Source organism: Podarcis bocagei (assembly GCF_964188305.1).
Source record: "Podarcis bocagei genome assembly, chromosome: 7".
Lineage (NCBI taxonomy): Eukaryota > Metazoa > Chordata > Lepidosauria > Squamata > Lacertidae > Podarcis > Podarcis bocagei.
Genome location: NC_138132.1, coordinates 58,919,438 through 58,947,285, shown reverse-complemented (window position 1 = coordinate 58,947,285; position 27,848 = coordinate 58,919,438). Strand labels below are relative to the sequence as shown.

General features: G+C 43.0%; 2 protein-coding genes across 8 annotated transcripts; one reads left to right on the top strand and one right to left on the bottom strand.

The window, feature by feature from the left end:
- LOC308590929 (uncharacterized protein) lies at positions 1 to 7,478 on the bottom strand. Its single transcript, XM_081201325.1, has 3 exons — positions 7,437 to 7,478; positions 1,111 to 1,677; positions 1 to 299 (listed from the first exon to the last, which is right to left on the bottom strand). Exon 2 carries the CDS (start codon positions 1,662 to 1,664, stop codon positions 1,278 to 1,280), a length of 387 nt encoding a protein of 128 aa, XP_081057451.1. The 5' UTR covers positions 1,665 to 1,677; positions 7,437 to 7,478; the 3' UTR covers positions 1 to 299; positions 1,111 to 1,277.
- AKTIP (AKT interacting protein) lies at positions 7,210 to 27,649 on the top strand. 7 transcript variants are annotated; one of them, XM_081201267.1, is made up of 11 exons: positions 7,210 to 7,385; positions 14,761 to 14,878; positions 15,497 to 15,702; positions 18,669 to 18,733; positions 18,817 to 18,917; positions 21,769 to 21,857; positions 21,955 to 22,053; positions 22,788 to 22,895; positions 24,481 to 24,541; positions 25,596 to 25,757; positions 26,565 to 27,649. In XM_081201267.1, exons 2-10 carry the CDS (start codon positions 14,837 to 14,839, stop codon positions 25,740 to 25,742), a joined length of 918 nt encoding a protein of 305 aa, XP_081057393.1. In that variant the 5' UTR covers positions 7,210 to 7,385; positions 14,761 to 14,836; the 3' UTR covers positions 25,743 to 25,757; positions 26,565 to 27,649. The 7 variants fall into 7 exon arrangements, with proteins under 7 accessions (XP_081057393.1, XP_081057394.1, XP_081057399.1 ...); XM_081201268.1 differs by having other exon boundaries at positions 26,562 to 27,649; XM_081201269.1 differs by lacking the exon at positions 7,210 to 7,385 and adding an exon at positions 7,519 to 7,671.
- Positions 27,650 to 27,848: the final 199 nt, after the last annotated feature.

The window sequence follows — 27,848 nt, the reverse complement described above, 5'->3', positions numbered from 1 at the left end:
TGAAATACGTTTAATGATTTAATGTTCCCTCTCATCTAGAGTTGAGGGGGTGGGGAGAAGTATCTCAGTCATTGCCAATATGCCAGTGGGGTGGTTCTTTGATGTCTCTCCATGAAGAGTTTTTAGCTGAAGAGGCAAATGAAACTGGAAAGAATGAAGCACACTGGACAAAAAGGTTGGGTTGGAAATATTTTAGGAAACCAGCGTCTTTGGGACTCTTTGGGATTCAGCCTTGGATCTCTGTCTTCAACACACTGTACATAAGTTCTTCTTTGGTACATCAAGGATGCTGAAGTACCCTAGAGATGTGAAAATAAGAAATGTGCGCATGAAGCAACAGAATAGCACAACCTCACAGAATCCCAGAAGTCTTAACCATTGCTCCATTTCAACATCTTCTCAAATGAGCCTGTCTGTATCTCATTGGTAAAGCATTGGTCTTGCTTAGTGAGAGAGCATCTACTTTGCATGGAGAAGGTCCCAGGGTCAATCCCCAGCAACTCTGGGTAGGGGTGGGAAAGCACCCTGACTGGAATCCTGGAGAGCCACTGCCAGTCATTGTAGACAACGTTGAGCTAGATGGACCAATTGATGGACCTCTTTGGGAGCTGCCCAGAGAATTGTGCTCGTGGGGTGCCAATATGCATACCATTGAATAAATGAATAAAATAACCTAAGAATATTAATGACCTAACTTTTAGTAAGCTTTTGTGTTTTCATTTTGTCGTCTGCTGCTTTGAGTGTCCTTTTTGGAAAAATACTTTTAATAAATATGAAATCTTTCCAAAGGCTCTGTGAAATGGAAGAAATTCAGGACCAGTGTAAGACAACTGATACACACTTCCAGACTTGGCAATTAAAGGAGAGGATATGGGAAATGTATGAGCCCATGTAATGCAGAAGAAACAGAGGTTGTGTGCACACCACACATTTCAAAGCACACTATTTCCCCCAAAGAATCCCCGGATCCCTTAACAAATTGCAGTACCCAGGATTCTTTGGGCAAAGTCACGTGCTTTAAATGTATGGTGTGTATCCAGCCATGGATACTTAGTGGGCCAAAGATTCACCCCAGGTTCCACCCTGCAAGAGAATATGTGGCTGACTAACCAACTTGGCTCTTCCAGGCTTTGAAGGAAGTTAGTTGTCCATTCCTAGTCAGCAGCTCCTCCACAAGAGCCAGAGCAACATCACATCTGTGCAAATTCTCCTTTGTCAGATCCTGGATCGATGCTTCCTTCAGTGAATGCTTTGTCTTTATGGAAAGCAGCACTCTCTCAGTCTTCTCCTGCTGGTCCAGAATGACTCTTTTCTTCTTCATCACCCACACAGGTATCATCCGGTTCTTTCTTCTTAATTTCCTGCTCTGTTGGTTTCTCTCTTGTGCCACACGCTTCTGCTTCATTGCTGGCTAGTGTGTCATATCCTTTCCACTCTTCCACATGTAGCTTTACCAGAACATCTGTCTGTTCCATGTTCTGTTCTAGACACAGCTCAGAAGCACTGTTCAGCAGATCCTCATCGTCCTTGGTCCCGTGCATCATAGCAGCAATCTCCAAACTGTTGCTGTCCCTGAGATCCGGAATGTCATTGGATAAGATGTCGTGGACTATCACTGGCTCCACACCTCGTGTGTTCCACTTGGTTCCAGAAAAGTCAAGCATCCTTTTCACTGAACTGCAAAGGAACCAAATTGATCATCAGACTCTGCTTGTATGTGCCAATACATCCTTGTCCATGACCTTCACTCAGTGGTGGCTGGTCCATTAAGGCAAGTGCCTTCAACTTGTTCTCACCTACCTATTTCCTTATTTACAACTAGCCCAAGGGCAGTAGCCCTCTGGCTGTCAGCTTCCTGCTTCTCAGTCTCAGAGTTTCCCTTGTGAAACTCAGCGGAGGGGAGGTTTGGGGCAAAGCTAGAGTTAGTAGACCCTGTCTGTCTTTGACTTTCAGGCTCCACCTACCATTGGCCTCCATACCTTCTGCCACACCAGTTCCAATGAGCATCAGCTGCTACAGCCTTCACTGCTCCAGCTCCACCACAGTCAGCTCTGTCAAGCTCCTTCCCACTTTTCCCTCCTACCCTTTATCCCAACAACAAACTCCTAGAACACCTACAGGATACCACCTCTCTCCTTCCCCCCTTAGATTCCTCCTCAGTGTCTGTTGTATTTGCAAGATGACAAATGAGCCAGAGAGACTGAATTAGAAGTAACAAATTTTCTTTAGCTGTGGGCTGCTGCCAAACTATATGCAAAAGTGAAGCTAGTCAGATCTAATTGGCTTCCTTTCCCTGCTGGTGTCTTCTAGAACTGATTCCCACCATGTAACCATTTCTAAATTACTTTAGTTCCTGCTGCTCACATTACACCAATGTTTTCCATGAAGCCGTTGGGCACAATGTTGCCACCTCGCTCCTGTGCCTTACTGCCACACTCACACCATACACTGAAAGCACTTTAAGCAGCCATGTCGTCCCCCAAAATAATTATAGGAGCTGTAGTTTGTTAAGGACACTGTAAGTTGTTAGGAGATATCTATTCCCCTCATAGCGCTACAAATCCCAGGGTGATTTAACAAGAATTGCAGTTATGTGAGGGAATGGGGGCCTCCAACCAACTCACAATATCCTCAACAAAATACAGCTCTCATAATTCTTTTGACTGCTTAAAGTGTTTTCCTAGCACTTTGGGTGTATGGTGCAGATATGGCCTATGCTTCTAACCCTGCCTAAGCACCTGGAAATAGAGCAGGGTTCCCAACCCCACAAAGGGAGTTCTGTGGTCTATCAGCATCTACAGTGGACACATTCTGCTGTCTAGGGGGGGCATGTCTAGCCTGCATGTTCTAGGGAACCCTATTACACATTTAGTAAGTACAAAGTACAAAGCACTTGAATATTGGTTGCAAGGATAAAGTAGCCATAAAAGGAGAATTCCTGGGTGTCAAGATCCAAGTATGGAGCAAATACTCTTTGGTGAGAGAACTCAAGTACAGATTTAAAATCACAAAAGATGCAGCAAAGTAAAATGTGTAAACATAGGCTGTTAGACCTTTTAAATACACCCTTCTAAGTTCCTTCCACAGTCCTCTTCCTCTAGCATAGAAAAAAGACCACACATTTGGTAAGTTTAAAATGGTAAAACTCTCAGATTCATGTGCTTTTCCATATAGCATTCAGAAAAAGTTGCACAGGCAATAAAACTTGCCTTAGTTACAGTGATGAAAGTTCCTAAATGATTGATATATGAACTCAAAAATGGTTGATGAGAGCCATGCAGTCTGAGCTGGAGCAACCAGCACAAACCTCTTCATTGGCTGAGCTACTCAGGTAGATTGGAGGGAACCAAAGTCTTGATTACTTAGTCCATTCCAAGGTGAGCTAAGCCTGGCAGGACAGCTTACTCTATGGTCTTAACCCCTTCGTGTATTAATTAGATTTAAGCATGTTGGTTATATGACACTGGTTACCTCACACTGAATAGGGTAAGACACTGATGCCACAATGCTAAAAGCTAATTATTAAGTTGAATCATGACCGTAGAGGCACCATTGACATAGCTAAGTAAATCTTCATAGGAGCACCTCAAGTTGATGCTGTCTTAAAACACCCTATAAGCAAGCCCTGGAACAGAAAGCAGATCTGGTACCTTCTTCTTGCCCTAAAACAGCAAAGGCAGCAGATGATAGTCTCCTGGAAGCAGTTCAAGCACTTAGATGTCCTCATTTGTTTTGAGTTATTGATGCTATGTCCAGTATCCCTTGGGAATAACAAATGAGCTCTAGAGACTCAAGAAACTTGTAACCAGATTGACCCACTAAGGTCTAAATTAGATCTCAGCTCTTTTGATATCAGACATCTGCCCACCCCTACCCTGCTCCTATTGGCTTGGGTGCAGATTCTTGAATAGTCAACACACCAAAGTTTTATGACTCCATGGTAGGGTCATGTCATCTCACTAGCTGTATACTGCCATTGTGACAGCTCTCAGCCAATGCTTTGTTGCTATCTTCCCAAATAATTTGCATGCTAGGACCACATTGGTGGAAGTGTGCCAGCAAGGAGTAGAAGGAAAGGGACTGAGCAAGGATCCAGCGTAGTGTACTTAGAGTTTTGGACTAGGACCTGGGAGACCATACTTCAAATCCCTGCTCAACCAGAATTCATTTCTGACACCTGACCTACCCTTGGGGGGGGGCTTCTGACCCCTGAATAATGTTTTGGCTTATTTTTAGATTCCGACACACAGGCTATGTTTTATTATTCTTGCTTTCTCATGGGAGGTATTTTTGTTCACATTTTGGTGCTTGAACTGTGAGTCACATTTTCACTATTTTTGGGCTCCTCATATGCAAGTCACTTTGTGCTTTTTAAAAATAAATAAAAAAGAAGTCCTGACCCACATATTATGTTTTGGCTCATTTTTTCACTCCTACCTCACAGGTCACGTTCTTGCCCACTTTTTAGAGACCTGACCCACTGGTCAGGAGCCAATTGTGATGCATGGGCCAGGAAGCCAGAAAATGGCCAAAATTGTGACCCCAAAATGGCCAAAAATGTGACCTGTAAGTCAGTGAAGCACAGACCTGTGTGATGGTTTGAGTGCTGAACTATGTATGACCTGGGAGATGAGGATTTGAATCCCTACTTAGCCATGAAGGTTACTTGGGTGAACATGGGCCAATCACTGCCTCTCAGCCTAACCTACATCACAGGGATGTTGTGAGGAGAACATGGAGGACTATATGCATCACTTTGAGCTCCTTGAAGAAGGTAGTATATAGAAGAAATAAGTAAATATATCACACAATTACACTCTCCAGAAAGGACTGCCTGTGGCAACCTGTTGTGTGTACACTGTGTGGCACACCCAGCTTTGCTCCCTGTAATGTGTGAAATTGCAAACATTGCTGTTTTGAGAGGTGACATCCAAAAGTCTTTGTGCTACGCATGAAGTGATAAATGTGGAGCTGAATGCATAAACAAAATAAAATCTATAATTTTATCTCTGCCCTAAGATTTCTGCAGCTTCTATCTGTATTATAGTGTTTAGTTATGTTTTATACCCAAACACATTTAACCCTCATGTTTGAAAATCTCCCCCATCTCTTAAGCGTCACAATTGTACTTTCTGCAATTCCAGATTTTCCTTGCTAGGTATCCATTCGTCCATATGGGGGCGACAAGTGAGTAGAAAATGTACTTTCAAATGGTATTTGAAAATAAAATTGCAAGCGTATTGTAGTGAAACAATAAAATCCTTCCTTTCTTCCTTGGATGACATTTATTGAAATTCTTCCTTATGGATGTGGTGCCATTGACGTAACCAGCTGGGTCTGCTGTCTGACTTCCAATATGCTATCAACAATATTATTCGTTCTGGACTGTCAATTCCTTCTGATTTTATCCTTAACCTTCTTATTTCATCTTGAAGAGAACAATCTATGCAAATTCCAGTATACTTAGCAGATGAACTGTGAAGACCTGCTGTGCTTGATGCCTTTCCCCCCCAAACACAAATATGTTACTTTTATTTTACTTTTATTAGGTGGGATACTTAATTCTACTTTTGTGGCAACCTGATACAAGCTCCAGTATTATACAGCAGGCACATGGGCCAACTATTTGTTTAGGGCTAGTAACGAACTATTAGACATTGTATATCAGGAATACATAGCTCTTCCTTCCCATTTTACCCTCACAACAGTCCTGTGAGGTAGGCTAGGCTGAGAAACTGTGACAGCAAGTTTCTTGACTGAGTAGGAATCTGAATCTTGGTTTCCCATGGTCTAGTCCAGCACTTGAACTGCTATGCCATACAATGCCAGGTGAAGACCTTTTTATCCACAAACGGCTTTTAAACAACTTTAAAAAATAAATAGTAATAAGCTGGACTTACCCATTTTATGAGACAAGTTTTATTCTGTATGCTGCTCTTACTGTTTTATATTTTATTTTTCATAGTATATATATTATATTAATTTTTTGTGAGCAACCTGAGGATAATCCATTATTGGGTATTTTTAAATAAAGGGTTGTAACATGAGATTTTATGACACAGGATGGTTGAAGCCAGGAGATAACCACAATTTTAACAGCAGAAAAATCCAAGATCAGTGAGACTGGCTTGTGGAATCTGTGGGACCCTGAGAGTAATAGTTTCCCAAAACTCCCCCATGGACCACTTAATTACATTTCTGCCTGCTGTAGCATTTATTGTAATAATAATAGTATTTTTATACTCTGCCCATCTGATTGGGTTGCCACAGCCACTCTGTGTGCTGTGTTGATTCTTGATTGTATTTTTATTCCTACTTTTGTTTCTTATATTGTATTTTGTTGTACTACAATTTGCATAGAGTACAATGTGTAATACAATAAAATACAATATAAGAAATATATATCCTCAATTCCTTCCTCTGCTAGCTGACAGGTTTGCCTTAGGAGTCCAGGTACCAAATAATTAAAAACAATGAAAGGATGAATATGGTACTCGTTGCATTCTTGCATTTTTGTTTTATTGCCAAGATTTTTATACTGGCCTTTCCAGCACCAGTTTGCAGTAAGTTAAAAAGAATAGAATACAACAGCCACTATAACAGTGTTAATTATTTAATTTAAAAACAGTAGAATACAATAAGCAATGTTATTTATTTATTTACTTAATCAAAAGCAATAAAAGACAACAGACAAATAATGTTAATTCTTTAATTAAAAGTAATAAGGCACCAAGCAATATAATCAGCAACAGTTAATTACAAATATTAATGATTAATGCTACAGTTGTTATTAATAACTACTACTGTTCATAACAACCGATTAGCTGTTTTCATTCGCTTGAATCTGTACTGAAAAACAGAATAGCGAAGGAGAACCAAGCCCTTTGGCTACACTTCAGGCCCCGCCTCACGACTCCCTAGTCCCACCCTCTCCTGAGTCACCAATAAGTGCCTTTCTCCTCCCGTCGTGCATTTGTCCATTGGTAGCTCCCGCGCCCGCCAACCAATCTGCGTCCAGAAATTGGCTGTCCGGACCGTCAATCCTGAACGCTCCCACCTCTCTTTGCCGCCCGCCTCCCTTCGAGGTGGACAGGTCCGCTGTCCAATCCGGATCCACGCACTGGGCGTCGCCGGGCCCCGCCTCTTAACAACAGACCGAGGCGGCTTCACGTTTCCCTCTTCGCCTCACAAGGGGGCGTCGAGGCGTTACTATGGTAGTCACAAAAGGATGACGGGGAGGGGCTTGTCCTCTGATTGGCCCGCGCGCGGACCAATGAGGGTGCCCAACCTCCGCCGGAAATCCGCGGCCAAAAGGATGAGTACCTAGCCCCGATGGGTGCAAGCTGGGAGGAGGAGCAGCGGCTGGGGCAGGCGAGCCGATCGCGGTGAGCTGGCGGAAGGCAGGGGGTGCGCGTGGCGAGGTGTTCTTGCGTTACCTGGACTCGCGGCCCGCCCGCCGTGAAGTCGGTGGAAGGATGGGCGCGAGGACGAGGAGTGCGCATGTGCGCTGCCCGGTGCGGCCTTTGCGACGGTGGCTGAGGAGGACCAGATTTCTCTCCCCCCGCCCGTCCTCCTTCCCCTCCCTCAGAAACGCGTTTGTTCGAGCTGACAGCCCGGCCTGCGCTCGAGGGCGGTGGCGGGCGCGGGAGGTTTCCGCCTTCGAAGCTGAAGGTCTGCTGAGTGGGGAGGGGACGGCGAACAGGGGTGGGGATGGAGGGGAAAGAAGGTGGGTGCCCAAGAGGTTCTGGGGCTCCCGAGGCAGGTATGACGGGTCTCACCTAGCAGGGCTGTTGCCTTGGAGGAGGGAGGAGGGAAATGGTTCCGTGGTGCCTCCCGGTTCACCTGGCCTGGCGCCTGCACTTTGAGCCAGCAACACCTTGACAAGCCGAAGTCCAGCAGGTAGAGCCTTCCCCCTCCATCCCTCCCATATTGCCAGCGAGGGGATTGGAAATTAGGTGTGGCGGGGGGGGGGGGGGAGACGACGAACGTTCACCTGCTGAACTTCTGCTAGCTGGAAGGCACATATGCAAAGGCGCCTGTGTTATCCCTTCCTTTCCTGTGCCTTTTGAGCTAGCAGCTTAACAAGCAGAAGTTCAAAGTCTCTTCCCCCCCCCTCCTTTCCTGGCAAAAAATAAAACTTCACCTGCTGAACTTCTGCTTGACACGCTGGTGGCTCGCAGGAGCAAAGCCACTTTTCTTAAAAAGTGGGTGATGCTCTTTTTCATCTCTCTCTCTCTCCCTGTGAGGCGGGCAGGGGAAGCTTCATTTGTTGAGGACTTGGTTGCCATACTGCTGGTACAAAGGTGCAGGGCCATTCAGGGTACCAGCCTTGGCTGGTCATTTTGACAAGTGGCTCAGCAGGTGAAGCTTCCCTGGCTTGATTAAAATTAACACAATGGAAGAAAGGTAAGCAGGTGAGTAAGTGTTTGCTTGTCAAGATCCTGGCTCATAGTGGCAAGCCTGCCTTTTAAAAGTGGTATGCTAGAGTACAAGGTGAATTTTTTTTGCTATATCTCAATGAGAGAAAATTAACTTAGATGCAATACTTTTTATTTTTACCTCTTGTTACTATTTCTCTTATTAATAGTAGTATTTGAACTTCAGTTGGTGAAACCTTCTACATCTCTTTCCCCCCTCCCCCCAAAAAGAAAGCTTATAGACATGAGAGGTTAGCACAAAACAAAAGGTGACATATTCAGAGCAAGGGAAAGAATGTGGAAGGTGAGAAGAGGCTAGTCGTTTGAAGCCAAATGTACCTGAATGGTGCCTCTTTTGTGGAATTGGAAAAGATGTTGATGAGGAGCACTTGATGGACCAGTGGATTTCCTTGCGAGCCAAAAGAGCAGGTATCCACCATCTGGGTGATGGAGGTGGAGGGGTGGGGTAAGAGGTGCAAGAGGAGTTTTGGTCCAAAAGGTGTTGCATTTCTGGGAAGTTAAATGGGGTGAGTGACTCATGAGTAGAAGGGGTCTGAGTAAAGTACAGTAGTGTCTCCCTCTGGGGATGGAAGCTCTGCTTCTGGCAGCCAGTGAGGCTTAGGTGGAGGAGGAATTGGAGGTAAAGGGGTTGTGTGCAAACAACATTGCTGGGGAATGGTTATTTCTGGAGGGTGAGGAGAGTCGCCTCATAAGGGAGAAATGGAGAGTTCATTTCTGGTTTAGGGGTTAGTAGGAAAAGGGCTATGTTGAATGCTGCGTTGTAATATGACTGGGTACAGGAATGCTCTCCAAATGATGGAGAGACAACATGTTGAAGAAAAGGTAGCTAGGAAGTTAGCTGGGTTAGGGACTTACGTTGTTGGATTTATGTGGCCTATGCTGGAGAACCTCATGTCTGGTGAGTGAAGATAGATTTGAGCTTCAAATTCTGTGCTGCTTTGTATCAGCCACCCATTCTATGGCTTTTACACAAGGAGCTATTGTTCCTAAGAGTGCTGTGCTAATTCTCTGTGAATGCGTCTTGGGAGGTTGTGTTGTTTCCTTGCTGATCAAGGGTGCACCTGTGTGGGCTTCACATAAGCACCTGGCTGGCTGCTGTGCTGGATGAGGTAGACCTCTGGTTTGTTCCAGCTAATGTTCTTAGCCACCCAATCAGTAAGTAAATTAAGTCAGCTGAGTATATTGGTGACACAGTCTGGGTTGAAATAAAGAGATCCCTATCACTAAACCTGCTCTCAAAGATGTATGTGGTTTTTTAACTGCAAGCTTTCTCACCCCACCGTTTTTTTGCTTATTTTGAACTCTTCTCGTTTTCTCCCCTCAGCTCTCTGGGGTTTATCTGCCTGTGAAATGGTTGAACTAAATGTTAAGGCAGCACCATTTCATCTGACCTATTTCGGCTCCTCTCTTCATCGGTAGGGAGTTCATCTGCCTTGGTGCATACCCTTGCATATTGCAACCAAATCAATTAGGTGGACAAATATAGGTGTCCAGAATCTGACATATAAGAAGGGTTGCTATAGGAGATTATTAAGAGGCACTGGGGTGGGGAGGTGTGACAGCATTTTAACGGACCTGGCAGACGAGTTTAACCTGTTGCTATTTCTCAACTAGCCTATTTTTATGTTGCATGCTCATAAGGTGAGCTCATGCCTCTTTGAAGATGGCTTGTGAAGAGTATATATAAACTCAGAGGAAAGGAAAGGAGAGCCATAGTGGGGGTCATGAATAAAACTTGCTAAAATGTACAAAGAAGTGGATCATGAATACAGGACAGAGAGGGGAAAACACTGGAGAATCTGCTATTAATTTTTTGGGGATCTATTATGAGCCCTGCTCAAGTCCCTCTGAAATGAAGAGAGACTGTACAACAGCAAATATTGACTGCATTGTTCAGAATCCAAGGTGTTTCATGGCTGGGTGTGCTTGTTAGTCCCCCTTCCTTCTCCTGTGAAACATACAGTGCCCTTAGCAAGAATTTGCCCTTCAGCTGTCTGTTTAAAACATGTGCACAGTTAATTTGCTGTGTGGTCCATGCAGGGAAAGAGTATGTTAGTATATGCGCTTTTGGGTAACCATATTTATTTGTTCAGGAACTGCTTCGCACACACTTGTTTAGCATTAAAACCTTAAGCTAGTGCCATGGGAAGCACACATACGGTGTTCCTTTAGTTGTAGTTCATATATGGCATGGGTAGCTATATGAATTATAGCTGTATTGGTGGGGGGGGGGTGCAGTGCAGATCTAGGATAACAGGTTGGATAATTAATAGACCCAAGGAGGAGGATACAGCTGGATATTCATTTTGTATTGTTTTAATCACCCAGTGGCAGAAACAAAACAATTTCTGCCTCTTGAGGGGATAGTAGTGATTTAAACCCTGTATAGAAATTTCAAAACAGATTGTTTTGTGAAATTCTTGGTACGTGCTGGTTGTGAGAATTCCTCCCCACCCCCATTTTTTTTATTCTAAATCTGCTCCATCCTTGAACCTAACTGTGTTCTTGTAACTTCCCTCAAAATCATTGAGGCTTAAGAACATAAAAGAGTTGAGTTAAGGGCTGCAATCTATAAGAGGACACTTGAAATAAAAGTGGAAGTTGTTGAGTGCTGGTGTTCAAGAGCTTGTCAACCTCCTTTGACTATATTACTGAGTTTAACTTGTTGCATATTATAGAACATGAGACAGTAGCTTGAGAGCAGCATATATATCTGGGGCTTGTTGAGATTCCCTTGGAAGTATTGTATACTTTATTCCAGGATTGAGAAAAAGCAGTAGATGCTAAAGTCAGGTTACTGTATAGACTTTTCTGTTTTATAACAGGTCTAGCAGAGGATTGCCAACTCTGAGCTCAAAATCATTTCCCTAAGCTGCGTTCCTCCTTTTTGCAGAAATGCGAAGTTAGCTATACTCTTGGCTAACTTGTGTTAACTGGGAATGGTGCTGACTGGGACTGATGGTAGTTAAGAAGAGCTTGCTGGATCAGGTCAACAGCCCATTTAGACCAGCATCCTGTTCTCACAGTGGCCAACCTGATGCCTATGGGCAACCCGCAAGCAGGACCTGAGTGGAACAGCTCTCTGCCCACCTGTGATTCCCAGCAACTGATATTCAGAGGCATACTGTCTCTGACAGAGAAGGTTGAGCAAAGCTATCATGGCTAGTAGCCATTGATAGCCTTATCCTCTATAAATTTGCCAAATCCTCTTTTAAAACCATCCAAGTTGGTGGCCGTCGTTGCCTCCTGTGGGAATGAGTTCCACAGTTAGTACTTCTTCACACCATGCATAGTTTATTTTATCTGGCCTGAACATTCAGTTTCACTTGATGGCCATGAGTTCTAATGCTTTGAGAAAGGGAGAAGTAGTTAAGGTCATCTTGTAAACCACAGAGCCTTTGTGGTTGAATAAAGCCACATAAAACAGGATGTAGTGATGGAAACATATTGAAACAATCTGTTGTCCCTTTGGGGAGGGAGATATTATTTAGCCAATTAGCTTACTAGGTTTAGCATCAAAATGACAAGATTGGGTGCACTAATGAGAGTACAAAATGTAAAAGCACATGAAGATCTGGTGTCTCAGCCATTTCGGAAGCATCCAGGGTATGGGAGTGGTCATCATTTCTTCTCTGCTTAAGATCCTGTAGTGTTGAATGCTCTTGCATGACAAGGTGTGTAAGAAATTTGTTTATATGATCTCACCTCCGTTTTCCCTGCCCTTGTTAAATGCAGATTGGATGGCTTTAAAATGCTTTTTGTGGGGCCGCCTTTCAAGTTTGGAAACTTCAGCTAGTACCAAATATGACTGCCTAGTTTTTGGTGGGTGACAGGTGGCCAAAACATGTGACACTGATTTTTGTATCTGTTGCACTGGTTGCCAATGTATTTCTGGGCCCAGTCCAAAGTCCTGGTTATGACCTTTAAAGCCCTCCATGAGCTGAGGCTGGGTTACTTGAAGGACTGCCTACACCCCTGCATTGCTGCTCATATGTTGAGATATACCTTAAGTGTCTGCTAGTGAAGGCAAACAGGCTGGCAGACAGGACCTTTTCAATGGTGGTCCTAAACTTATGGAATTCAATTCCTGAAGAGGCTAGAGACTGCATCCTGTGTAACTTTCTAAGCTTTAAACATGGTATCGGAGAATACCTGCTTATTGGAATATGGATAATTTTATTGTCCTTTTACTCACAATGATTCTGTTGTTAATGTTTGGTTGGGCATTTTGAGTAGATTTTTATGGTTTGGATGTATATTTTAAACCTGATGCAAGCTGCTTTTGTAGAAGAGTTCCTTTAAAAAGTGGGCTATAAAACAAAAGATTTTGTTGAGAAGTGATTGATCAAATTGGTTCTTCTGCATTTGCATACAAAAACCTGTAATGTATCTGGTAGAGGCATACTGCATTCAGTTTAGAGATCAGCTTTAGGATTGACATGTATATATGCCTCATCAGTTATGAATAACTTAGCATTTACATTTTTAACAATTCACCTTGGTGTTGATATATAGATTAGGATTAGCAATGTGCTCTTGCTGCTGCTTCCCCTGGGAAATGGGGAAACTGGGTTCCACACTTATTAGCTGATCAAGTCAAAATTATATTGGAGTTTTCATTAGAGATGTATGAACTGTTGTGGTAAGAATATAGTTTTTTCCATAGTAAAGGCTTCATGGGATACAAATGCATTTGCATATCAGCTGGGATATTCTAAAGTGATAGCATATATTTTAAGAAGCGGGTATCTGAAAATGCCATTGTTGTTTGGTGACTGTCTTGAAAGCATGACGTTAATGGTTGATCAACACAAAACTTTAGTTCAGCATGGGGTGTGTATCAACAGCAATAAGTACAGTGGGCCAACTTGCTCAAACAACATAAACAATACTCAGTTCCAGCAAGATTGGCTCATATATGTGAGGCCTCATCCGCTCTGTGAGCTCTGTGACCCAGGAAATGTTAACTCCAAGTGCTGATGTAATAGGTTTATCTTCTAAGTATACTTCTTAATTAAAGATACAGAAGATTACTAGAAGAGTAGCATGCAGCAATGACAGGACATGCTATATTCAGATGCTGAAATCTCGTTTTCCTAATGCTAACTATTCAGGAAGTTAGAAGAGTGGTAACATCTACACCATTCTTACTTTCTAATGAGCGCAATGAATTTGTCCTAAAACCCTTCAAGTAACCATGGGTCTATTAGATGGGACTAGAAAGAGATGTACAATAAGGTGACACTTGTGTCTTTTACTGTTCCTTTGAAGCCAGAGTTGCAGTGAGTCATAGTATACTGTAGTAGATTACTTTGATAATCTATTAAGGGAGAAGTTTCATGCAATGATACATGAGTTGTTCCCACTGACAATAAAAATGCTACTTGGCCTCTACTGCTTGTTTTCCTGAGGGTGCGACTACATGTTGCAGTTAAAACACGAGGTTCCTGAGTCCACACCATAATGCGATGCGGGGCATTTGTGAGAGGGGGTGGTCTTTAACTCTTCCCCACCTGCTATATCTGATCTGCCAGTGTTGCTTTTCAAGACTGCTGCACATCATTTGACTTTCTCTCTCCCTCCTTCCATGTTCTTAAACCAGAAATAAGTGGGGGGGGGGCAGGCTGCACCCCCTGTTCCTGTGGCTTCTGATTTTCCCTTGCAAGTGCTCCGCCCCTGCATTTTTGTCATCTTGCCAAACAATGGTTTGGAAATATGTGCTTCCTAAGGTAACGCCCTGTGCTGCCTTGTGGAAGCCCAGCTGAGTGCAATAAATTCATACTTCATATATCTGAGAATCAAACTATGTGGGTGACCCTGAGCAAAATTGTATAACTTGAATGCTGAAATTGCACACATAACAACAACACCAACAACTAAAACAACTAGAAGTTCCTTTCTCTGCCAGAGCTTTGCTGATGGTTTGACTCATGATAGCAGCTAAAAAGCCCTTGGTTATACAGGTTTTATCTGGATAGCTTGGGAAGGGCCGTGGCATATTTGGTGGTGTCTGTGAAAACAAAGGTGAGGTTACCTGATTAGGTCCTACTCGTTTTTAACAAAATATTCTCGTGTGCTTCACAAAGATAGATACCATGCTAGTCCTCTCGCTCAGCTCCAGTAAAATAGCACAGGTAAAACAACCTGTTCAGTGGCCACAAAACCATACTGCAATCTTGAAAGAGAATTGGGAGGATATGTAGAGACTATTGACAAGTGGTTTAGGTTGTATAACATGTTTGGGGTGTCTCTTAATATTTGGGTGGAATCACAATATGACCAACAGGACATTGATTTGGTAACTTCACTTTTTTGTTTCTAGGGCAGAAGCTAATCCCAGAAAGCTGGCTATCTGGGTGGCATAGCAGATTTACCACCCTCTACTCGGAATACACGTTATGAACCCTTTCTGGAGCATGTCTACAAGTTCTACACGCAAGGTGGGCTGTGGCTGACTGCAAGGCAGGCCATTTTGAGTTGATGAAATGTGTGCTATATGACGCTCTCCCCTCCCCCTTGGGTTTTATTATATTCTGAAAGAGTATCCAAAGGATCTTTAAATAATATATGCTAATCGGAAACCTGATGTGGATTAAAAATTACCATTATGGGATCCACTAGAAACGAAACTTGAATGCAAGAAAGCTCAGCTTAATGTTTCAGTTGAACTATAATCACAGGTCTTCTCAGGGTGACCTTTCTGATTACATTTTCTCCAAAAGTGGGGATTGCTCACAAGAGATTTGGGGTAGTAGTTTAAACAGATCATCTGGTGAGGCAAATATATATGTGGACCATTTTAAAAGCATACTTGGGTGTGTTACTTGTGGCCAGATCTCAGCCAGTTCCAAAGTTGACAGTAGCCAATTTTATATAATTGCCAAATTCAGCTAAGCAATTGGATATATCATAACTGTTTGGACTGGCAGGATATCTTTTACGTCCTCTGTTCAGTACCCGAACTGGAGTGTTAGTGAATATGAATTGGAGTGTTGACTATTGGATACAACTGGAACAATTAACCCCCCCCCCCCAAAATGTTTTACATTTTCTAACAGAGATCTGAAACAGAAGAAAAGGCTCTGGTTGGCGAGCTGAAGAACAGTCCTCCACGCACCACTCAAAAAAAGCAGCTGCCTTCGATTCCCAAAAATGCTGTGCCATTGACCAAGCCTGCTTCACCCGCCCTTTCAGCGCAGTCTACAAATGGGACACATGCCTCCTACGGACCTTTCTACCTAGAATACTCTCTCCTGGCAGAATTGTACGTTTTTGTGTGTGTTTTCGGTTCAGAAATTCACTACTTCGTGCTTTATAGAGGAGTTCCTTATCAATGCTTATTTTTCATTATAATAGTCTATTGAGGCCAAAAAGCAATGTATAAAATCAACAATGTGTTAGCTGGTTTTGCATGCTGCATTCACTTTGGTGGCAAGTGAAGTGAGGCAGTTTCCTGAGGGTTGATCTTCTGTGCAGGAGCTGAAGAGGGATTCTTTGAGCAGCTGGAATTATGTGACATTTGTTTTCAAATGCTCCTTGAAAGTGTGCAGAGCTGCAACTGGCCAATTGTTAATATGTAGTATCTCTTGAGGCTAGTTATTTATAGACTCGATATACCGTACAGTAAACAAAGTATCTAGGTGGTGAAAGTAACACATTCATAAAGCAGTGTAAACATACCTAGTATCAGTAGTGATACACAATAGCCAAAGGTTGAGCTATAGGTCAGAAAAAGCCTGTGTAAACAAGGAGTACCTGAAGCAAAGTAACCAAATCATCATCATCAAACCTTTTATTGGCATCACATAAAACATCCAAAATCAATACAGAATTACCACTTCCCCAGTGGCACAAAACATTTGCTAAAAGAAAGGAAGCAGAGCAGTCTATCGTCACAAAGTAACCAAATGTGCTTGCTTAATAGAATGCAAATTCCCATCCATTCTTCAAGGTTTGGGGAACCGTTTGTCCTGCTGTCTTTATTAGAGCAAGGTGCTTTTAAAAAGCCATTAGGTCCATTCCAGTCTTTTTCACACTGCATTGTGCCCAAGGGATCTGGAGTGGGACTAGGCAAATGAAGGGTTGACACTATGCCACATAGATTCAGTTCTATGGGTCTAAGTCAACAGGCTACAATGTAGGGCACAGTTCAAGGAGTGCAAAACTTGCCCCTGGCAGTAGGGGCCCAGGCACTCACTACAGGGGCCTCTCAGTGGAGAACAATACGTTGCTATGTGCAAAGCACTCACATATACGTATTATGTCACCAAAGTCTCCTTTTATCTGGCCCAGCTGCACATCATAACTGGTAGTTCATTAGCAAAATTGTTGAAAAAGAGATGGAGTTAATAGCAGTGTATTTCGATACATGAGATGGACAGCACTATATGAATAAGAGTGGATCTGTGTGATTCTCTCTTCCACTGTGTGTGAACTCTTGTTATCCTGTAGTATCTTTTGCTCTTGTAAAGATGTCTGTTGTAAGCTGGGACATAGCAAAAGGGCAAGTTGGATTAAGGCTGCCTTCTGCTTTGCTGGCTTACAGCTGAATGTGTGGAGCCCTTTCATAAGTTGTACAGCTCCCATGTGGATCGCCTTTGCAAAAATCGCCAAGTCTAGTGGCTATAGTTGTGAGCTTGCCTTTAGAAGGGGAGACAAGCCAGCTTAGTAAATGAGAGTGCTTTCCTCATGCGGCTGTAGAAACTGAACCAGGAACAGAAAATGAGTGTTATGAGCTTGCAGAGGTTAAATCATTTTCTGTGATTCAGGCTTTGCTGGGGGCACAGCTGGTGACGGGGCTCATTATTGTTCTGTGGGCAGGCTTTGTTCAAGTAAACAGGCTTGCATGCTTCAGCTACTGAAAAGCTTGTTGATGAAAGCTTATTTGAGGCACACTTGGCAAAATGCCGCCCATGGCCGTCGCTCTGCTGTCATAGGATGGCTGGGTAAAATTCCATTCATTAATGCTGTGGTGTCGGGAACACAACTCTCTTGTTTTCGTAGTTGTCTTTCAGCAGAAGTGAAGCCTTGGATCTCTTCCGTTAGGACTGTAATCTGGTCATGTTATGTAATGTATACCAGAAACTGTGGGGGGAAATGATCAAGTCATCCTCCAAACATGTGTGAACTTTTTCTGTAGCAGCCAAGGAGAGCACAAAGGGACAAGGTTCTGTTTTACTTATCTGATGCATTCATTGTTGCTGTTCCTATAGCTTCATTCAATGTGCTGCAGGCAGGACTAGAAAACAGTTTTATGTATCTACCCTTTACCTGAAGGTCACAGGGTAGAGACATACATAGTCTAAACCAAAATCAAACAAGATTGAAACAAATGCACTTCGTTTACAGATAAAATCTGCAGGGACAGAAATTAAATTGTCCAATATACCCCTCCCCAAATGCATCAGTTACATCAAAAGCCTCATCCACTAGGAAGCTTCTTTGTGTATCTGAGTGATGGAAAGAGAGATTGACTTTAGCCTTATGGAGTATGCTTGCTTTGTTGCATTTATATCCCACCTTCAATAGATCATAGAACTCCATGTGGCATATATGGGGATTCCCAGTCTCCCTTTCAGATGCTGACCAGATTCAGACCTGCTTAGCTTCATCAAGGTTGCTGTATTGCCTGCCTTCAGAAACCATAGCCCTGCCCCCTTCCCACACTTTATGGTTTGTTCTCATTGCTGGCTTCTGTCTTGATGCCTGCTCCCATTTCCGTGCCTGTCTTTTACTCTGTCCAAGTGAGTCCCTAAAGCCAGTAAAATAGCTGGCTGACCGTTTTGGTTTATTACAAGCTTGCAAAGGCCTGTATGATATTTAAAGTGCATTTCTGTTGCTCTTGCAAGTGAGTTGAGTGTGGCTGGCATTGATTCGGCTTCTCTGATGTCAGAAAGAACCTTCTTGCAAAGCCTTGACTTGTACTGCCTGCTGGTTCAGGGCAATGGGGAAACCTCCAGTCCTGAGATTCACAGGCAACTCCTCTAGATAAATTGGAGTGCACTATGGCTGTGGACATGTGGAAGGGGAGAGGCTTTCAAGTCAGTGTCTTCCTATTGCAGGTAGGCTGACTGGCTTCTGAACGTTTTTGGTGGTGAGGAAGAAACATCCTTAGCTGTTTAAGTAAAAAGATCATGGGGAAATTCACTGTGTACTCTAACTGAGAGCCTTTGAGTAGGGGTTAGTGTATGCCACTTTAAACCTAACTGGATGGATTACGTTTCCTTACAGCACGTTGGTTGTGAAGCAGAAGCTGCCAGGTGTCTATGTGCAACCTTCTTACCAATCAGCATTAAGTAAGTATATCTCTGGGTTTTTCTTCCTATAGCAAAGCTATTTATTTTTTACATCTCATCATCTTCCTTTTTTTCTTTTGCAGTGTGGTTTGGAGTAATATTCATAAGGCACGGGTTGTACCAGGATGGTGTGTTTAAATTTACAGTCTACATCCCTGACAACTACCCAGATGGTGACTGCCCAGTAAGTATCAGTAGGCTGAAACATTCATCATTTGTGGACTTACTTAGATGGCTGTGGGGCATGTGATGTTTCTCTTCCAGGACAGGACTTTGCTCAGCAAGCTAGACCATGGCAGAACTGGCAATTCTGGCTTACATAATAAATACTTTGCATTTATAGAGCTCTTTTAAAACATTCAGGAGTGCTTCAAATATGTTATTATTGTAGCCTTTAAGGTAGATCAGTATATCTCCATATTGCTGGTGACAGCTATTATTATTTAAGGGTTTGTTTGTTTTTTTACTCTGCATTCACCATAAGGTCTTAGGGAAGGTTACAACAATTTAAAAATCAGTATTAAAATATTTTAAGGAGAATGGGGTGGCTGATAAAATACATATGCAGGGTGAGTCTTTTAAAGGAGGCCCTGTGGAACATGTGTACTCTGTATCCATGGGGCCTCTTTTAAAGGACTCACCCTGTAATAGTTTGCCTAAGGCCACTTAGTGCATTTGTGGCAGGAGAGATTTGAACCATTCTCTTAGCTATTCATATGGCGCCAACTCTTAAGCTTCCATTTATTGTCAGCAGAGGGCAATTTCTTACTTCTCTGGTGGTAGCAAGTCTCAGCTGTTCCTAGCAAGTGAGATTGTTTCAGATTCAGCTATGAGATTTAGTTATCTGTAGAAACATCTGCCTGCCATAGCTTTGTTCTCTTAGTTAAATGATCTGGCCACATCTGCTGTGCACAGTTATGTTTTTATTGCTTTCGGAGATCTGCTTTTAAAATCAGACTCCTTGGATCAAACAGCGGAACGTTCTTGTTTACCAACTTCAGTTACCTCTTTTGGCTCTGGCAGATCTCAAAAGGCAAGAGAGTCAGCCCAAGCTTGGACGCTTTTATGGCAATGGGCAGAGCAGCTTTTGGCAGAACACAGTGGTAGAGGCTACTTTAAGCTTTAAAGAGAAATTAACAGTGCTTAAATTTAAAAGGCATTTAAATATTTAACATGGTATCTACTAGGAGTGTGCATGGTCAACAAAGTTAGTCTCTTAACTGTGTCACTGCATTAAAAAAATATTGCAGTCTGTTTCTGAGTTGCTCTGTGCTCTTCCTCCACTTGCTTGTGTAATTAAGTGTGCTGAATGTCGATGATGATGATGATGATGATGATGAATTTAAGTGTTCTGGGCTTTACTGAATAAAAAGAAGCCTGATTCTCAGTTACTTGCTCCTCGCACCCCTCCACTAAGCCAATCCACATCCCTATGATCCACCAGCAACACATTTTAGCCAATTGCAAATGCTTTTAGATTCGGTAAGTGACCCCTTAGCCAAATGGTATCCACAAGAAATTAAAATATAAAGTTTTTTGACCAACTACCATGCATGCCCCCCCATTCCTAATTGTATTGCCCCTTTCTATGGATATAATTGTAAGCTGCATTGAGAACAAATTGTAGCTGAAAAGTGATGTACAAACTAGAATTAGTTCTGGTTTCCCAGGAAATGCAATGCAATAGTCATTTATTTAAGTCCTTTATATCCCACCTTTCAGGATACAAATCCTCTTGTGATACCTTAACACAAAACATTAAACTAGTTTCGTAAAGCATTACAGGCTCATTCACATAGAATAGATAATTGATCGCTTTGTCAGGGGACTAGGGAGGGGGAGAGAAGGTGCAGCTGAGGCAGGCTCTTTACCTATCTGGTATTCAGTGTGCTCATGAAGAATTGGGCCTTTTGAGGGCTTGCATTCTCTGAAGGTACATCTCTGCTCTCTGCCCACCCATGTCGTTTAATTCATTAATACAGTGCCAGCCCAGAGCTCTCTTTTCTCTAGCTACCTACCACATTTACTGAAGCCATCAAAAGCAGTGACACTAAGTGCATTTCAGAGGCTAATTCTAAGAACATGCTGTTCAAAAGCAGTTGTGAAACCACTGCAAAATTTAGTTACATGTAGAAATATCTTCTGCTTTGTGCTTGGATACAGCTCCACTCAACATTTCCCCTGCTATGTATATGAAGCTTTCCCCCCCTTTTAATAATAAGAAATAATTTTATTATTCATACCCCGCCCATTTGGCTGGATTTCCCCAGCCACTCTGGGTGGCTCACAGCATATATAAGAACATACGAAAATATCAAACATTAAAAACTAACCGATACAGGGCTGCCTTCAGATGTCTTGTAAGTCAGATATGGCGGTACCTTGGGTTACAAGCACTTCGGGTTACAGACTCTGCTAACCCGGAAGTGGTACCTCGGGTTAAGAACTTTACCTCAGGATGAGAACAGAAATCATGTGGCGGCAGCAGGAAACCCCATTAGCTAAAGTGGTACCTCAGGTTAAGAACGGTTTCGGGTTAAGAACGTACCTCCGGAACGAATTAAGTTCGTAACCCAAGGTACCACTATAGTTGTTTATTTCCCTGACATCTGCAGGGAGGGTGTTCCACAGGGAGGGCGTCACCACCGAGAAGGCCCTCTGCCTGGTTCCCTGTAACCTTGCTTCTTGCAGTGAGGGAACCAGCAGAAGACCCTTGGAAGACCTCAGTGAACAATGGGGGAAGCTACGCCCCTTCAGGTATACTTTTTAAGCTGCCTTAGGAAGGCTTTACCCTGAAAGGTGGCATATAAGAATAGGCACCCTTTCATGCTGCATGTTATCAAAATGTTATAGAATATTGTTCTAGGTTTGTAACTAGTTAGTTGGCTGAGCTACATAACAATATCTCTACTGACCAAAGAGGAAAGCATTTTTAATGCAAAAAGTTAGTTCTGCATGCAAAGGGGTTAATAGCCCACTGGCTAATCTGTAAGGTTGGTTATCAGCTTGGTTTTAAAGTCTCCTTTGTCTTTCAGCGCTTGGTTTTTGATCTGCCCATCTTCCACCCGCTAGTAGATCCCATCTCAGGTGAACTGGATGTGAAAAGAGCATTTGCCAAGTGGAGGTTAGTGTGATGCTCTAGAATGCAAATATTGAACAGAAGTTGTGTCTGGGTGCTTCACTAAAGGTGCCGCTGTGGCTTTCTTGTGCTTCTCCTAAAGGCGAAACCATAATCACATATGGCAAATACTGATGTACGCTCGAAGGGTCTTCTACAAGATTGACACAACCATTCCTTTGAATCCTGAGGCTGCTGTGCTGTAAGTTACTATCAGGGTTGAACTTTCTAGAATTTCTCCAGGTTTTCTCATGAGTACATGCATATTACCAAATGTCATGGATTTTCCTATATGCATCGGTTCCAGAATTGTTTTTTAGCTGCAAGTTCCTAGAATTGGCTTCTGACATTTAGACACACATATGTGAGGGGCCAACCTGGATAGGAAGATAGTTTTAGTGTGGTGTAGGTACATGGCAATTTATTCTTCCTCTGCACTTGTGATGTAATGTGTCCTGCCCTGTAACTAACATCATGCATTTGGGCAAGGAGCTTTGTGCTTTCCTGATAGTTGATAGCTGGGAGGTTGTAGGTATGTGGCCTTTCTCTATTTTGCATTGGCTGTGGCAGCTTTCCTCAACCTAGTGCCTGCAGATAGCTTGGACTACAAATAAGAGCTGGAGATTATAAATGTTATAGTTCAAAACATTTGGAGGGCACCAGGTTGGAGAAGGCTTGCTGCAGAACAGGAGGCTCACAGTTAAGCCTAATTATGCCAGTTGGGTGGAAATGGCATTTTGTCTGGGCCTTTCTCTTCTCTTAGCCTTGGCATTGTGTCTAGTCCAACTCTTAATATTAAAGCTTTCTGTAAAAATAAGGCACTGTTGTCCTTTGTGGATAAAGGGAGATTACAAATGTCTGTTCTTCATGCATTGATAGACTGTTCTGATTTCATCTAATGTGTCTCCTCCTTTTTTGTCTTGGTCTCTCTCTTAGATATGACAAGGATATTCAACTTTTCAAGAGTAAGGTGGTTGACAGTGTGAAATTATGCAGCAGTCACTTATTTGATCCACCCAAAATAGAGGATCCCTATGCAATTAGGTAGGAAATTGTACTACAGTTGTAATGTGGCATATCAGCATTCTCATAACAGCATAAAGTCTTAAGATCAAAACACCTCTGCAACTAAAGTTTTTAAGGTACTTGTGTATCAAAAAATGAAAGTTAATGTGCTCCTGTTGACTTCTGCAACATGTAAGCAACAAATACCTGTTCCTGCCATGCCTCACGGGGAGAGGCTGTTGCAACTCTGCTGTTGCCCGGGCAGGATGTCCCCATCCTCCCTGGCTTTGGCATGGCAGGAAAAGGCACTTCCACCTCCTCTTGCTGCGCCAATTCCCAAGGACTCACCTGTGTAGCCAGTCACAGGCATTATGAGGGGGTAGGGCTTGGGAGCAGAGCCAAGAGGGAACTTTTTCCTTCCTACCTACTCCCTGGGCATATAAAGCTGACTGTGCCGGAGCCCAGGCAGTAGTCGGCACTGGATTCCCCTCCCTCCTTTTCAGGGAGTAAGATTTGCCTGAATTTTAGGAGGCATACCCTTCCTGGACTTTGCTATGGATCACATTGCTCAATGTATTTGGGGCCAGGGATGAACATTCATTGCAGAGCAATTGGGACCTTCTACGAGTTTTGCCTACCTCATAGCAATTGTCACAACGTCTTGGTGGAAAAGGCATTTGGTTGGATCCTTAGTCCATATGGGCAGGGGGTAGGGAGTCCCCCTGCTCTGCTGTCACGGGTATCCTCCTAAAGGAGCCCGGGGAGTCATTTTCTGTCCAGATATTCCACTCAGGAGTGGATGGGCCACAGTCCATTGGTGACATTGGCAGGTTGCCTGGATACGATGCACGTTGCAGGGTTACCCTTAACCTTAGTCAACACCGTTTTACCATCAGCCAGCTGACAGACTGGTTGATCTTGGGAGACATACCTAATGCCTACATAAAACCGCCCAACATCTGCAATCAATAAAATTAAGACCATATTTTATTCCAACATGTTGTGTTCTCTTTTGTTGTATGGCTGCATGTGCTTTCACCTTGCCACTGGCTCCAATGCTGCTGGGCCTGCAATGCATTCCAGACTCTTTTGTTGTGCTTGCTTGCAAATTGTGTTGTCTCTTTCCCTTCACCTTTCAGCTGGGATGACCTCACCATCACAGCAGCCCAACCTTCAAACACTGTTTTAAGTTAATCCTCTTAGCATAAATAGAATACATTTTGTAGCTGAAGTAAATTTACCGAGATTATCTGTACAGCAGCATTCCTCAACCTGGTACCCTCCTAGATGGTGTTAGACTAATACTACTACTATCATCCCCAGCCAGCATCGTCAGTGGTCAGAAAGTATGGGAGTTGTAGTCCAAAATGTCCTGAGGTCAGCAGGTTGGGAAAGCTACTGTAGAGTGAATAATTACTTTGCCAATTTTGTTGTTCGAAGTGTGTAAGTAAGCACAAATACTTGTGGTGTCCCATAGATATACTTGGAAAAGTGGCCATTTTCATTTGTACTACTTTCAGACTTATTGCATGTCTTTAAAACAAATTTCTGTCATACTATGGAGACATTTTATTTCAATTTTGGAGACCAGTTACAGGCTTATGTTCTTCTTATGTGTTAACAGTTTTTCACCCTGGAATCCAGCTATACATGATGAAGCTAGAGAGAAGATGCTGACCCAGAAGGTACGTAAGAGGGATTGAGCTTGCTCCAAGTAGCTGGATTTGAAAACAAGACCTATTGATTTGCTATGAAGCACAACTGATACAAGTTCTATGCAAATGAAATGTTTCTATAAAACCTCATCTCAGACGTATGTTGGCAGTATCGTAGTCCTAAAGAGTTAGTTGTGTCTTGTAAATCCGGTTGTGCTGGCCCTACAAAGTACATCCTGCACTTGGGAGGGAAGTGGTAATTGTGTTTAGCTGGCAGGCTAGCGGGTGGCAACATTTTAGACATGTTTGGGTTTTCCTCCAGGAGCTTAATCCTCCCACATACCTCCTTTGCCCAGAAGACTTTCTTCAGGGTGGCTTGGCTCACTGTTGGTGGTTGGCATTGTTGGGTGACTGCCAAGACCCATGTTCCTCAAAGAGGCCCCCTGCCAGCTCCTAGAGTCTCCTCGTCCTATTGGTTCTCTTTGCTGTTGCTGGCTTTTTCACATGCTCCTTCTGTGTGAGCAAGCAGTTAGGGGAAAAGTGCAGTAACCTCCACAAGCCTTTACTCTTTCTTTTCTCTTGGATATGGTTGTGATTTAGAGAGGCAAGTGGCAACAGAAGTGGTGAGGAGGTAGTCTTGAGGAGCATCTTGCTCAAGGGCCCCGTAACTCCTGGGATCGGTACTGAGCTGGCTAATCTCATAGGGTAAGGTAGAAGTGACTGAAGGAGGAAGAAATCAACAAGCTTTTTAAAAGCAAACATCTTCCCTAAAGTAGCAAGTCAAAGTTTATTGCGATAAAAGCAGGGCTCTCTCAGGTGGGCGCAATTTCAAGAGAACAAGGGAGGCTTTCATGGTGAGTTCTGGCACCTCTTTTTCTAGAAAAATAACACTGGTTAAGGGTACTATGCTGGGTTTCTAAAAAACCACATTTTCTGCTACCTTCTGCACCTAGAAGCCCTTCTGCTGGCTAGAATTCAGAAGTTTATCTGGACTAAAGTTTCTCTCCATACTGCCACCACCCCATCTTCTTAAATAGGCTCATCCACCAGTCAAGTTATTAACATTCGTGTTTATCATTGCTAGGGTTACATGTATGTCTTTAGAGTTCTGGAATTCTCTCTGGGGCTGGGAAGGTCTTATTTCCCAAAGCCCTCAGCAGAGCTGCTTCCACCCTCAAAAGCTGGACCCTACTCACTTACCCATTCAGACTGGTGGATGCACATATTATAATCAGACCATGTTCAGGTAAGAGCCCAGACTGCCCTCTTCCTGGCAGTGTTTGAGGTGCATGTGGATTTTTTTGATATGTGAAATCTGTAGGGAGTTTGTCACACTTCTACATTTTTACTTACTTTATTTAAAAGCATTTTTTTTTGCTCTGAAGCTGATTGAGGCTACTCCCAAAGGAGGGTCAATGATAGGCCTGGACAATGTCCAGGCCTATTCAATGAAAATAACATACCATCAAAACAGGGGAGGGGGGAGAAATAACTATTGAAGCAGTTTGCCGCTGCTTCCTCTGTGGCTCACATGTACTTGAGAGAAGGTGGAGCTCCGTCTCTGCTGATCCTGTGGCAGCAAAGGAAGTTTGCAGACTGCTGCTACTTTTAAGTCAAAGCCTTAACATGCTTTTGCAAACATCTCCCTCCAAGATGTGTGGTTTGCCTAGGAGGGAAAGGGTCTCTCTTTTTAGAGATTTACCTGCCTGTTGCTTTTGTAGGAAGACACATCCTGAACTCACCTAAGCCAGCCAGGTTGGGCATATTCCCATGACCTGTACATACTGGCAAAGCCAACATACTGGGAATGGGGATTCTTGCTGAATTATGCCTCCCTCCCTCCCTGCCCCCTTTGAACCAACCCACCCTCAAGATCTTTTTTAGAATCAGCAACATGGTGCATGAGGAAACAGAATTGTGCATGTACAGTTGCGTGTGTGGGGTTTCTTTTCAAGTATGGCTGATGTGAAGCAGTCCTTGCAAAACAATGGTATTCATGTTGAATTGAGAGTACTGAGTTCATCTTAATGGCACTCTTTCGTCTTCCTAGAAGAAGGCAGAGGATCAACAGTGCAAAACCATGCAGGTGTCTGGCCTGTCATGGGTGAAGCCTGGCTCGGTTCAGCCTTTCAGCAAAGAGGAAAAGACTCTACCTACTTAGTTCCTGTGAATGAAGAAGCACTCAACACTTTCTGCAGGAAGAGGGAATGTAATGGAGAGCCAAACAGCGGCTTTCCTTCTTGACTTGGATTAGTAAAGAGTTAAATGGTAGCAATGACTCAAGTAAATCTGCTCAATGGGATTGCTCAGACTCTTCGTATTTTACATATGTTTTAACTGCAGGTTGGAAGTCGCTCTTAACAAGGCTGGACTCCAGTTAGTGAAGTCCACCCTGGTGGGTAACAAAAGCCTCAGGGGTCTAATATCTGAGGCTCGTCATTGGGTTACTTTTAAAAGCTTTTAAAATTTTCCTTCCAGGGGTAGGTTTTTTTAAAATGTAAAGAGCAGGTGGGAAAAATACTTTCCAGAGGTAATCTGTGTTTATGTAAACTAATATAGCAGAGTAAAATACTATATTTAAAACTTTTAAATGCATTGGTTTCTATTGTAAATACATTAGGATATGGAATTTGTAAATAGTTGGTTCTGATTCCTTCTAGCCCTTTTAGGGGCAGTGAGGCTGAGATTGGCATGTATGATGTGTATCTAATGTTCCTTCCTCCCCCAAATAGATATTGTCACTATAGGCTGCTTATAACATAACTTGTTCAACAATCTTTAGACCTACAACCCAATTGCCTGTAAGCATCATATAGTAGAAAAGTTAAATGGATGCAACTAGCAAATCTCAAAGGATTTTCAAGAAAATATATGTATAACCCTTTTCTTCATGCGGTTTGCAGGCATCTTATACCAGTGGCCTTAAGATGTGTCAAAGTAATGTTAGAGGCAGCCTTAATTTGCACATTAGTCAGGACTGTAGAGCATTGAGCTTTTTACCACTAGAAGAAAAATCTGTGCTCTTCATTGTGCACATTTGTTGATTTAATAAAATCTGTAAGGAGAGCTAGGTTGGAGACTGACATGACTAATGTGTTAATAGTGGCATCTTAAAATAAAAGACCAATCATGGTAAAATGTGTCTTGTCACTCTTGTTCCTTGGAAATATTTCAGTTCATCAACTTCAGAATTAAACAGAAAGGCCTCCTTAAAATTTCGGTCTAATCACTACGGTTACTAAACATAGGTTGTCCCAAGACTCCTGTGCTATGTGGAAGGTTTGGCTTCTAGCACGACCAAGCATGCAAATGTGTTGTATACTGAGGTTCCTACCTG